This window comes from Schistocerca americana, chromosome 1 (genome assembly GCF_021461395.2).
Source record: "Schistocerca americana isolate TAMUIC-IGC-003095 chromosome 1, iqSchAmer2.1, whole genome shotgun sequence".
In the NCBI taxonomy this organism is placed as follows: domain Eukaryota; kingdom Metazoa; phylum Arthropoda; class Insecta; order Orthoptera; family Acrididae; genus Schistocerca; species Schistocerca americana.
The window spans coordinates 826,859,194-826,873,466 of record NC_060119.1 but is presented as its reverse complement, the minus strand read 5'-3'; the positions used below and the strand labels follow the sequence as shown (position 1 = coordinate 826,873,466).

Below are 14,273 nucleotides of genomic sequence, written 5' to 3'. Positions count from 1 at the left end.
ATTTGATAGTACTGAGGTGTATACGGATTGTGAAGTATTGGTGAACTTGCTGTCTTAACTGGGAACTATAGTGTCACTTGTCGCCGGTGGCCTCTTGTCTGCTCTTTATCGGCTTGGGTCGCACCTTGGGTGTAGTTGGGTAGCGAGCAGCAGGCGATACCAGTACGACAGGGGCCGACGACGTGTTTGCTGTCTGTTGTGTACACAACGAAGCGGGCGCTGGGGCAGGCGCGAAAAATGTTGGGAGTGTGGTACTGCCACGCCTCCCTCCTCGATCAAAATGCTCCTTGCCGTCCCATTCTGCTTCAAATTCCCCCTCTAGACGCGAACAGTATTGCCTGGCCTTGGTATAAATTTTCACTCTCCACCTCACATTTACATAAGATCATGTCTGTGTGAGACCAATAAAGTCTCTGAAACAGTGTTATTTCATATGTAATTTATTTATAGGCTAGACTCAACTCTGCTCTTTTTCTGTTTCTTTCCATTTGTTCTGCGGATTCTGGGAAGATTCTGTATGTACTTTTGGGATGAATTCGACAGTAAATGCTTGTCGGAGGGGAATTTTGATAGTAGTCACATTCAGTACCTCCACAGTGAAAAATTTAGTCTTACTAAGACACACATTATTTCTGTTTTAAACGACAAACTGTCCAGACATTGTAATATAGATGATACAAAGGGCTTCACTCAGCATCTTGCTCAACGAATAGAAATGTAATCTGGTTTTCTTTTGGCACTTCATTGTTATTGAACTTACAGGAGTTGACCTTTTTGAAATATTTCCTCCTACCGTAAAATGTCTGGAGCAACGTTTCACTTTTCCTCGAGGTACATTGCTCCAGTAAACATACACATGTTTTTCTTCAGCCAGTGTAACCTGCACACCTTGGAAGATACCTTGCCTTGTCGTCATGAAAGACGAAATGTAGGACTGCATGTTATTATTCTAAAAATTTTACTCCGAAATAAACCGTTTGCACCTTCACCAGCGCAAATTTTTACTTTGTAATGTTTTTATTTATGTCTTTTCAAAACAAAATGGCTCTGAGCACTATGGGACTTAACTGCTGAGGTCATCAGTCCCCTAGAAGTTAGAACTACTTAGACCTAACTAACCTAAGAACATCACACACATCCATGCCCGAGGCAGGATTCAAACCTGCGACCGTAGCGTACGTCTCTTCATTCAATATGTAGTAGTGCCCCGAAAGACATAGGATGCAGGATATACTTGCTTTCAATAAGGACTTTAAACGGGGGAACATCAGACTCAGCCTACATATCTATTTGCTGTATATTTTGACCTTCACCACTTATAGGTTCTGCATGTGCTGCTATTTCCTGTGTATCTTAACAAAAGCAACAGGGAGTGCACTGTACTTGATAACAGGATGAGATTTACCGTGGAAATGCGGTAGACATATTTCGTTCAAACATATGAAATACATACACTAAAGGATAGACGAAATACGGCCACATGGTTCGGAATCACTTTCTTCCTCGAGACTGTTGTTACGTGTGTTCTCGTCCATGGAAGAGCCACAGGTATTACCGAAGGATAAATTATATTTTCGACACTACTCTCTACACTCATTTCACTTTTCCATGGTTGTTTAACGACCGTTTCTGTGTGGCGTACAACATTACGCCAGTTCTCCGGCGTTATTTGTACCACTGCTTCCTCAAATAGTTTTTGACATTCTGCCACAGTGAAGCTTCTGTTATTTGTCGCTAATGTCTTATCTACACCTAAAAAATTTCGATGGTGTCGAAGCTTCAGAGGTATAGTGGAAGACTAAGAACCCGGTTACCATTTTGCTTAACCATCTCGTCAACTGCATACGGTTGAAATTACAGCTATTTTTTTTAGCTAGTTCCTTGAGCTCAGACTTGCACGGATGAATCTGAACTTTCATATTTTGGCGTTCCCACCGCTCAACAATGTCAGCCTTTGCCGTCGCCATCGTCGGGGCTTAATCATTAATAACTGAAAGATAGTGGGCATCATACATTACAGTTTCAGTGTCGACAAGCGACAGCCACGGCGGACGTCAGATGATCAACTGAACGTTTGGCAGACATCAACAGGGTTCACGTACTGGCTGCCTGCAGCGCTGTGGAATGCCTTCTCCTTGCTGCAGCGCGGAATTCCCTGAGCTTAATTTCGTCGGTGTCTCTTGCTTTGCCTTGTTTATTCGTTTGCTTCGTTACCGAGCAGGATTTGGGATTACATACGCATTGTGTCAGTGAGTACATCGTATTCTCTTGTTATTATGCTGAATGTGAAGGCATGCGATTTAACAGAATAAAGTGTAACTCCAAAAACACACATTCGTTGGTATCCGATTCTCGCAGTGACCAGCACAAAATATCTAGTTCGCAAGGCCAGCAACCAGCAGACTTGCGACAGTCGTGACTCCGACGTGATTACAGCGAGAGAAAATAAATCAGCAACACAGGAGTATTGCGGAAAGCTTTCGAGAATCTTAGATTAGTGAAATGATGAACACACCAGCAATATGAACACTTGCAGTGCGGCTACCCCCGTTTGGGCCAAACGGCCAGGCAATTGTTGTTCGCGCCAGTCGAGGATTCTTCCTCTGCGATGAGGTGAACACCGAATCCAGTAACGTCGCGCTGGTGGTTAGTCAGTTGGACCACCGCCACGAAGCTGAGGTTCAAGACATTATGACTTCACCACTGGGTAAGAAACTCTTGCACTGAGCTAAAAGTCGAGGAAATTTGTAGTGTGTCCACAACAGAAACGAGTGGGGCAGGCTCTCGAGGTTCACTTAAGAAACAAGCTTCACGCGTGCACAGTGCCTGATGCATTACTGTACACACTGTGGAGCAGCCGTCTGCCTCTGGCACCACAGGTGAAGACATCGCAAACGGGCATGTCACTGGAGGCCTCAGCGGTTCCGGCGGAACGGATTCAGGACGTGATCGTACCTACGTACTGCCCTGGAACTTTGACCGTGTGTAATAGCACCTCGGTGATAACACGATCGCATTATGATAGTCTCATGAATATGGTCTATGTGCTGAGTAAGCACATGGACGAACTTGTCTCTGACCAGAGAGCTAGAGGACAGTTCCGCAGAAGACCAAAATGTCGTACCACAACAAGCTTCCCATCAGCCAACGATTCAGCCTGGACAGACCTTAGTTGATACCACAGAAATTTGGAGCCCAGACACACAAGTGTGTCTCACCGTGTACCTTCCTCAGGTGGTAAACAACAGGTAGAAGTAATCGCCCCGGATAGTCAGTGGAGCACTTGCGCCTCTTAATCCTTGGCCGAAAGACGCAGTTTTTTGGTGGGCTCAGGTTCCGACCTAAGAGATTTGCCGCGGACACTGTTACAGAAATACCTACCAGCCACCTCGTTCTGTCTTTCTGTAGCTAATAATTCAACGATCGCTAGTGTGGAACACAGGACACCGATTTGGACCTGGGACTAAGACGCGCTTTGCTTGGAATTTCATCGTAGCGGATTTAACTGAACCTATAATCCGAGCCGGTCGTCAGCACATTATTGTTTGGTACCGGGCGTCGCCAATGCTCGTGTAACAGACGACGTCACGAGACAGTCTGCCAATAGATTCTATCATAGCGCAACAGTACACGACTCCAAACTGATCTAGTCGAAGGGCGATGGACACAAAAATTCTCTAGAACAGTTTCCTGGTGTCATGAGGCTTCCTGGGTCCCCACAAAATGTATGTGACTACACCGTACATTATATCAACACTACCACAGGCACATCGAATTCATGTAGGCCCAGACGTCTCGCCCGTAGTCGATACTGTGTTGCCACGATGGAATTTGATACCATGTTGAAGGGAGGCGTCATTCGCCTATCTACTGGAACATCCCTAAATTTAATACCAATGAAGAACGATGCATGGCGACCATAAGCCCTGAATGCTAGGACAATACCGGATCGCTACGCTGTTCGTCTATTGAGGGATTATAATTACACTACTGGCCATTAATATTGCTACACCACGAAGATGACGTGCTACAGACGCGAAATTTAATCGACAGGAAGAAGATGGTGTGATACGCAAATGATTAGCTTTTCAGAGCATTCGCACAAGGCTGGCACCGGTGGCGACACCTACAACGTGCTGACATGAGGAAAGTTTCCAACCGATATCTCATACATAAACAGCAATTGACCGGCGTTGCCTGGTGAAACGTTGTTGTGATGCCTCGTGCAAGGAGGAGAAATGCGTACCATCACGCTTCCGACTTTGATAAAGGTCGGATTGTAGCCTATCCCGATTGCACTTTATCGTATCGCGACATTGCTGCTCACGTTGGTCGAGATCCAATGACTGTTAGCAGAATATGGACTCGGTGGGTTCAGGAGGGTAATACGGAACGCCGTGGTGGATCCCAACGGCCTCATATCACTAGCTGTCGAGGTGACAGGCATCTTATCCGCATGGCTGTAACGGATCGTGCAGCTACGTCTCGATCCCTGAGTCAACAGATGGGGACGCTTGCATGACAACAACCACCTGCACGAACAGTTCGACGACGTTTGTGGCAGCATGGACTATCAGCTCGGAGACCATGGCTACGGTGGCCCTTGACGCTGCATCACAGACAGGAACGCCTGCGACGAACCTGGGTGCACGAATGGCAAAACTTCATTTTTTCTGATGAATTCAGGTTCTGTTTACATCATCATTATGGTCGCATTCGTGTTTGGCGACATCGCGGTGAACGCACATCGGAAGCGTGTATTCGTCATCGCCATACTGGCGTATCACACGGCGTGATGGTATGGGGTGCCATTGGTTACACGTGTCGGTCACCTCCTGTTCGCATTGACGGCACTTTCAACAGTGGACGTTACATTTCAGATGTGTTACGACCTGTGGCTCTACCCTTCATTCGATCCCTGCGAAACCCTGCATTTCAGCAGGATAATGCACGACCACATGTTGCAGGTCCTGTACGGGCCTTTCTGGATACAGAAAATGTTCGACTGCTGCCCTGGCCAGCACATTCTCCAGATCTCTCACCAATTGAAAACATCTGGTCAATAGTGGCCGAGCAACTGGACGTGAGAATACGCCAGTCACTACTCTTGGTGAACTGTGGTATTGTGTTGAAGCTGTATGGGCAGCTGTACCTGTACACGCCATCCAAGCTGTGTTTGACTCATTGCCCAGGCGTATCAAGGCCGTTATTTCGACCAGAGGTGGTTGTTCTGGGTACTGATTTCTCAGGATCTATGCACCCAAATTGCGTGAAAATGTAATCACATGTCAGTTCTAGTATAATATATTTGTCCAATGAATACCCGTTTATCATCTGCATTTCTTCTTGGTGTAGCAATTTTAATGGCCAGTAGTGTATGTGTTATCTGGAAAAACAGCGTTTAGCGTACTAGATTGCACACATGCATACATACAGACTGCTGTAGCCGAAAGAGATATTCACAAAATGGCTATCATAATGAGGTTTGGCCTATTCGAAAGCCTTTTTGCAATGTTTGGGTTGAAAATTGCTACCCATGCAAGTCAAAGTTTATAGATTTAGTTTTACATGGCTTGCAGTATTGCTCTGCGTATCTTGAAGATATATTCATTTCTTTAGAGATCTGAAGAGTTGCCAAAGGCCACTTCATAACATCAGCCAGATCACTGCCATTACTGCAGAAAATCGAAGCTGTTTTAAGAAGTGTGAAGATTCCTGGGAGTTCTTAAGTTTTACCCACTTCATCTACCTCACATGGCAAATTTCAAGTGGTTCTTACCACAGCTTTACCTGGTCCTAAGGTTAAAAGCTAAGCTCCAGTGCAATGGACAACGTCAGTGGATAACGCTTTCAAAGCAGCTGAGAAAAGTGTAGTGCATACGGTTGATTTTAAGCAAATGGAAATAGGTGCTGCATTGTAACAGTATTGAGACTGGCATTCTTTTCACGAAAACTCACTCTGGCTCGGCAACAATGGAGTGCACATGGAAGCGAGTTGTTTTCGTTTTATAACTGCATTAAATATTTTCGTACACAACTGAAAGCGAGAGATTTCGTAATTTAAACATACCATAAACTCCTAACCTATGCCTTTCGATGAAGTAGTAGGAAATGTTCCCTGACACAATACAGTCAATTGCAATACGTGGCGGAATTCACCACTGATGTAAGGCATATATCAAGAATTGACGATGTAGTTGCAGACTGCCTGTCCCGGTTGAGATATCATGAAGACAGCTGAGTTTTCACAGCAAGCCCAAGTGCAAGATTCTGTCCGGGAACTTGAGGATTTTATTTCAAATTCCACACATGGTCTTCAACTTTAGACTGTCGACGTTCCAGCAACAGGTGCCAAGTAATACACTGAGATTTCGAACGGGAAAACTAGTCAGGTCCTCCCTTCGGCGCTACACAAGTAAGTCTTTCAAGGCTTACACATCTCAGGCATAAGGCGTGAAGGCAACAATTAAACTAATAGCTAGCCGTTTTGTGCGGCCTGGGATACAAAAGAACTGCCGAACGTGGGGTTCACGCATTCATACAGTGCTAGCACAGCATGATTTCTTGCCATTTTCATGTACTGCTAGATAATTTTCCATGCATGATACCATGATTCGTGCATGTTCGAACTGATGTAATAGGTCGTCTGCCTCCCTCACTAGGATAACGTTTCCTTCCGGTGGTAATAGATCGTTTCACGCGGTGACCAGAAGCCATTACGGTGGATAACATTCAACCTGAGACGATAACCATTGCGTTTCTGTCGCACTGGATATCGAGCTTTGGCTGTCCACTCTAAATAGCAGAGGGCAGCAGTTCGAAACCGACCTAACTGCCCAGGAGAGTGAATTACCACCCTGACAGTAATGGAATGGTTGAGCGCTGGACCGGTCGCTTAAAGATGCGCTAATACGACAATGGACATCTGCCTTACCATTGGTTTTGCTCAGCCTACGCAACATGCGCAAACCTGAGCTGAACGCCTCGCCAGCAGAGCAAGTATATGGGGAAGTCCTACGGCTTCCCGGTGGGTTCGTGCATTCAAGCGCGTTTTCGATGGGCGACACATACGCCAGAATTCATCGCCCACCTGAGAGAGAGGATGACGCAGATCTGGTCGCGACAAGCATCACGCCATAGTACTCAGTAACCCTTCGTACATTAAGAGTTGCAATACCGTGCGCATGCAAACTGCCACTGTGACTGCCTTATTCTGGTGAGAAAACATGTGAAATTCTCGTAAAAGGCAAGAAGAAACTGCCTCAATTGATAGTGAAACCAGTGTTCGTTATACAACTATCTTTGCATACGCATCTTCCACACAACCAGACGAAACTTCCACCCGTCACCAATCAGCTTCCACCGGAAGCTTCGCCGACTCTGATTCAACGCCATACTCGTTCTGGACGACGGATACACTTCCCGGTACAATTCATGGACGGTGCTTTGTGGATCATTCGAGGAGGATGCTCCGCTTTCCCAAAAGGGGCTGTGTAGCGATGACGAAGCGAGAACCATGACACTCGTAACATGCGTAGGTTGAAGGAGTGTGAGGAGGGGGGGGGGGGGGGAGAAAGGAAAGAAAATGGAAGGGTTTACTGAGGTCGGCTGCATCGGGACATTACTCGAAATCAGCGGCGACGCGGACCGGGATTCGAAACTGGGATCTCCTGCTTACTAGGCAGTTGCTTTAAGCACTGCGCCATCCAGGACAGTGTTGGAGCAATTGCGCGTATTATCTCGACATGCCTCGTGGCCAACCCACATTTCCACCCAGCGTCATGTATCCGCAGAACTGTCCATTTCCTCCATGCTGGCTGCTCTAACATTCCCGCAGAAGATCGGACGTACTTGTGCATCCGTACTGAAGAAGGGAGAGCCATTACCCATTGGCGAATCAGTTGTATGAATGCGTCCAACAGAACAGACATCACACATTCGTGTAAGCGTCAGAGGATCAGCTGGTCGTTTCGCAGAGGTTAGCGGGGTTGACACACAGGCTGTCAGGAGCGCTGTGAAGTGCCCTCTTCTAGCTGCAGCGCTGAATTCCGTGACGTTAATTATGTCAGTGTTTTTTTTATTTTTCTTGGTTTATTCGTTTCCGTTAATGAGCTCGACTCATTTCCATGTTTTTATGTTGAATGCGAAGGCATGTAATTAATCGAAATAAAGTATTACTCAAAAGTCACATGTTCGTTCGTATCTGATTTCCACTGTGACCAAAACACAATATAGAGTTTTAGCGACATGCAGACGTGCTACACAATGACAGAGGGCCGACTGAAAAGTTTTCCGGTAGTCGCTCCTTGGACCACTGCAGAAAACTATCGTGGTTCATCTCCTCGTGGTAGACCCTTGATTTCGTCGATTTCTGAACAAGGAGGCAGTTCGATTCGAAACCATATGAAGCTGGGGATATGAGACAATAATTCCTGCGCCATTTCCGGCGGGAATAGCACACCTTCCACACATTCAATCATCAGTTCTGCCTTTCCTGAAGGAAATCGGCAACGTGACTCAACGACATCAATTCTCTCCATTATAATTTTACACTCATTAATATTTTTGTACTGAATACCGAGGGCTCTGGACACCCTCAAACTAAGAAGTCTTGCTGCCAATTAATAATTCTGCCTAACGAAGGGTAACACACTGTGTTTTTTGTGGTCTGTTATTCTTCTCTTTTGTAATATCCATATACGTGGCGACAATAGCGCCTTGTTGAAATGAGTCCAAGTTTGTTCCTCTTTTTACCGGGTGTCATTGGCTTAGATGAAACGGCCCCTTCCAGCTCTGCGCAGTTTTTTTTTCTTAACTAACTTGCACGACTTTCTGTGTATCTTCAAAGCGTTAGTGGTTCTTTTGACTTCGTTAGCCGCCATGCTACTCAAGCAGTGAAAAATTCTTCTGTACCACAAGAGTTCCTTACACGGTAAGCAGTGTGGAATGAGAGCGTGAGGTGAGGTACCTACAGAACGGTTATTTGACAGGAAATGAAAAGTACTTAAAAAAACTAAAGGACGCTTCAGTAATTGTAACGAAAGAGAAAACGATACCATAAATAAAAATATTGTAAAATTTGTTGCACAGAATTATCAGTTATTTTATGGACATAGAGATCTTGACCATCACAGTGACTATATATCAACTAAAAATTATTTAAAGAGAAGAGGCAATGATAATCCTTTCCTCTGTCGGCATGAATGCCTTCAACAAGTACGAACAATACAACAGAGGAGTGGTAGGAAAACCAAAGGCTTAGCTCCTGTTAAGTTATAACAAATTTAAAGGAAACGTGATGGGCGATATCGTCTAACAGACATGGCTGTAACTATTGGGTTGGTGCAAAAGTTCGCAGCATTTTTCCGTAAGTTTAATAAATGTACACATAACAGACACGTTGCTCATCAATAATATAATCTCCTTCACTATTTGCAACAGTTTGCCAACACTGGGATAATAAATCGCGTGGTTTTGAGGCGAAGAACGCGTCGAGCCGTTTTCGGAGCGCATTTTCATCGGGATAGGGGGTTCCTTGGATGTTGTTCGATAGAGAGCCGAAAAAGGTGAAAATCTGAGGGTGCATGATCAGGTCAGTAAAGTGGGTGCGGAATGAGTTGTCAGGCCAATTCCTGTCTAGTGGTGGTGGCGGTTAGTGTTTAACGTCCCGTCGACAACGAGGTCATTAGAGACGGAGCGCAAGCTCGGGTTAGGGAAGGATCGGGAAGGAAATCGGCCGTGCCCTTTCAAAGGAGCCATTCCGGCATTTGCCTGAAACGATTTAGGGAAACCACGGAAAACCTAAATCAGGATGGTCGGAGACGGGATTGAACCGTCGTCCTCCCGAATGCGAGTCCAGTGTGCTAACCACTGCGCCACCTCGCTCGGTTCCTGTCTAGTGCTTTTTGACAGAATGCGGGCGGTGTTCTTGGATCTTGACTGCAAGACGTTTCAGTTGTTGTCAATACATTTCCGCTGTGATGATTACACCTCTGGGAAGCAATTCGTAGTACACCACACCGTCACTGTTCCACCAAATACGTAACATTATCTTTTGTGGAGGAGTGCAGGTCATTGTATGGGCAACTGCTGCTTTGTTTGGGCTCAACCATTCTTTTCTTTTTCATTTCTTTAGTATAAACACCCCATTTCTCGAAACCAGTAACGATGTAGGATAGGAGTGGTCGATATTGTTCAGCAGCTACTGGGCGTCGGGCAAGCAGAGTTGCACATATGGCCATCTGCTCATTTTTGTACATTTGGCTTAGACCACGTGATGATGCAGTACACCGATTTTTGAACCTTCCCCATTGCATGGAAATGTCCCACGACGGTGGAATGAGCATAGTTGATCACATTTGCCAGCTCTTGAGTACACTGACGTTGAGAATTGTGAATTAATGAGTTTAAACGATCTTCGTCAGACCCCGAAGGTCTTCCTGAACGTGGACAGTCACCGATGTCAAAACGTTCGTCCTTAAGACGAGAAATCCGTTTTCTTGCCGTGCTGTTCAAATGGTTCAAATGGCTCTGAGCACTATGGGACTTAACTTCTGAGGTCATCAGTCCCCTAGAACTTAGAACTACTTAAACCTAACTAACCTAAGGACACCACACACATCCATGCCCGAGGCAGGACTCGACCCTGCGACCGTAGCGGTCGCGCGGTTCCAGACTGTAGAGCCTAGAACCGCTCGGCCACTCCGGCCGGCTTGCCGTGCTGCGTCCAATGGCATTATTCTCATACATGACGCAAACGTTTCTGACTGCCTACGCTGCTGTCACCACGTTATTGAACTAAAACAGAAGAATATGTCGGAAATGTACCGGTTTCTCCACTTGGCACTCCATTTTCTAGCCTCCAAGGCTCCACTCACGGTCCCTATATTGCAAAATAACAATATGTAAATTCAGTTAGCAGCAGTGAACTATAAATAAAAAACGAGAGTAGGTGAATAATTACATAACAACTCGAATACCAACATGCAAAACAAATACGATACGAAGCGATGCATATATATTTCAGATAAGTACTAGTTCCATGAATGATAGGTACGTCGAACTTGCCATTCAGTATCAAACAGTGTCATAGTCACCATTTGGAGTATGTTAAAAAACGCAGCTGAAAGCAGCCATGTTGCAGTATGAAATGTATCACGGAAAACTTCTTTGGACTATCACACAAGACTTATTGGGTAATCCTGTGTTTAATCGACACTTGAAATTCCACATAAAAATAATTTTGTTTCTAATGTGAAGCAAATCAACGTTTTTTTGTAATACTCGGCATCGCATGAAGCACTCTGTGGGCAGTATTTGTTTGGGCTGACTGCACCTGCACGACGCACAAGTGAAACGACAATTCTGTGCTGAAATGCTACAGAAAATTGGTCTAACGATTCTTAGGAGAGCGACACTGTCTCCGTCGTTAAATTAGCGTGTTTTGTTTCCCTTATTCTTTGGCCAGCTGGGAATCACATACGCTTTTCAGTTCCTTATCGTTTACTTTCTTCTTTTCCCTCCAGTATTCTTTCATGATTTGACCATGACTCTATCTTTCTTCACGCTACTTCACACATTTTCTCTTACTGCTACTGTCTTGGAATCGTTCGACAGTTATAATTTTTCTTAAAAAATGTTACATTTTGCTGCTTCTTCCGCTTTTAAGTTGTGTGTTTTTATTTTTCTTTAATGTCTCTAATCTACTTTGCTTTTGATTTCTTTACCCAGAGATCCCGAAAATCTGGTTTTTCAGCCTATTTTCGCAATCATGTATTTAGATAGGCTGTGCGACAATAGCCACAATACCAGTCGTCATTTCCATGTTGTTTTTGTTAGTTTTCTATATTTTCGTGTGCAGGTATTTGATACCTGCTTCTTAACTTCCAAACTTCTTATCATTTCTTCACTCTAAGCTTTTGTGTTTGTGTATGTTATAATTCAGTGATGAATATAAGCATTGTGGTTTCACATTAGCTGGAGCGTTGTTGTGGCCAGTCACGTGATCGAGCAAGTTGTCACTACAGCTGGACATACAGTTCTGTTTACCAAGTAAAATGTAGGCACGGTGTGTGTTGCAGAGCGCCGCATCCGGCACCAGTCGGCGGGCGACAGGCGGCACTCGCACGCGTGGCAGCCGTGGGGCGGCGCGCTGGCGCCGCGAGAGGTGCCCGCCGGCCGCGGCTGCTGCTGAGGGCCGCGCGGCGCACAGCGGGGGTTCCCCCCACCCCTCACCCCTCACTGCTGGCTGCGGCGTCTCTCTGCGCCACACGGTGTACCCGGCGCCGCGCACCCTCCTGCTGCTCACTGTGGCAGCCCTCACCGGCGCCTGCGATCGACGGCTCCTACACCCAGCACCCCAACAACCTACCTAACTCCAACAACCTTACTGTCCCATCACTCTGGCAGGAAGTCTGATACTGTCGAAAAAGCGTATTTTTGTTACATTTTTGAAAGCTAGTAAGAGTCGGAACATTTTGTCAAGAGGCGGAACGTCTTATGAACCCTTCTTTTAACACAGGCGCAATCAAGTCAATCAACAGGAAAATTAATACGATTTTTGCAAGTCAGTATTCTTGCCCTTTAATATTACACTTCATGCGTTCTATCACTTGTGTCTGTCCTATTAATTGGAATCACAATAGGTGCTGGATAAAATTCAGAAACATAAGAGTCAATCTCATCTTTTGTTATAGGATACTCGCTCAAAGTAAATAGATTTTTCTACATCTCTGACTAGATGTATAATCGTGATTTACTAAGAAAACAAGAAATATTTTGGCCCCGGGTGAATACAGCTTTCTACCCATCAGTCAAACGGAAAGATATCCACGAAAGAGGTAACAAATCTTCTTTAACCTACTGTAAAAGTTTCACAAAGTCTGAGAATGTAACTAATTCCTTACCTATAATTTCAAATAATACTCTACGCACATGTTGCCAGAATCAATACAGGCGTCGTTTCCACTGTAGTTACCGTTTATCCGTCATGTTTTACCTTTGTTAACCAATTCACGAAAAATCTGTTTTCGAAATCTTCCAGTTTGCTTATTTCGAATGGTTGTCAGTGAGACTTTGACGTAATCAGATGCCATCCAGATTCACTGGTCCAGTGCTAATATCAACTTATGACGTAATCGTATTATGTTAGCAATCTTAAGTCTATTTCAAATCGACTCTGCAGCTACATGAGTAATGTCTGTTTTGAGGAAAAGACGATGAAAACTAACCACTTGTTCGCAAAGGAAGTAAAATGGGTTCAGACTTCTAAAAAACTTTTGATTCCAAAGATTGGAAGCAGAACATTACATTTATATACAGCTATGGTACTTATGGGTTCCTCGATTACTGATTCATCACTAAGTATACGGGGTGTATCACCTAAGATTTGTCAGACGCGTTTTCCCTGGTATTCCAGCAGATATCTGCAATTTAGTTTTCGCATTGTGTAACTGACTTCAGCCCAAACAAAAGGTGCTCATCATGTCTTTCATTTAGCACATCGGACTCGCATTCTGGAGGACGACGGTTCAATTCCACGTCCGGTCTCCCTGATTTAGGTTCTCCGTGATTCCCCTAAATCACTCCAGGCAAATGCCAGGATGGTTCCTTCGAAAGGGCACGGCCGACTTCCTTCCCTAATCCAATGAGACCGATGACCTATCTGTTTGGTCTCCTCCCATAAACAACCCAACCCAAGCCAACATCTTTCATGCGATGTCCATTGTCGAGCGAAAGCGCCGTTTTGTTTCCCGTTACAAACAAAATGAGTTTTAAAGCGGTATTTTACACACCCATTCGATAGCCCCAAATTTGTCTAGTTTGATATTTGTTTTTTCGATATGCATTAAAAAGAACAGTACAACACGAAGAATATCCAGCATTACGGTAGCGACAGCACTGCCTTGGTCCGCGCTGACGGCCACCGCCAAGCATTTGGATACTTTTTATTCTTATTGTTTTACTGACCCTGTTAATACGCATCGACAAAGAGAATATCGTCTAGAATTAAGGAGCGCTCTGTCGGATGGACACGTAAAATTCTTTAAAAATAATTTTGTTAGCAATGGGGCACAAGCCGACTATTCCTGTTGACACGGGGGGTCACATGAAAGATGCGACCTACAATAACACAATGCAAAAGCGCAATTGCAAATATCTGCTGAAACACCAGGGACAATGAGCCTAATGACTCTTAGGAGAGACATCCGTTATAAGAATTACTAGAAAATATGACTTTAACAGAAAGCCGTAGAAAAATTTCTTGAAAGTAT

General features: G+C 44.9%; 1 protein-coding gene across 1 annotated transcript in view; it reads left to right on the top strand.

Annotated features, from left to right (window-relative positions):
• The window catches only part of LOC124594457 (fibrillin-1-like), a 200,812-nt gene extending 188,619 nt beyond the window's left edge, over window positions 1-12,193 (top strand). The window contains exon 22 of the mRNA XM_047132836.1: window positions 12,081-12,193. Within this exon, the coding sequence (XP_046988792.1) occupies window positions 12,081-12,193 (113 nt within the window). The remainder of the gene's footprint in view (window positions 1-12,080) is intronic.
• The last annotated feature ends 2,080 nt before the right edge of the window (window positions 12,194-14,273 follow it).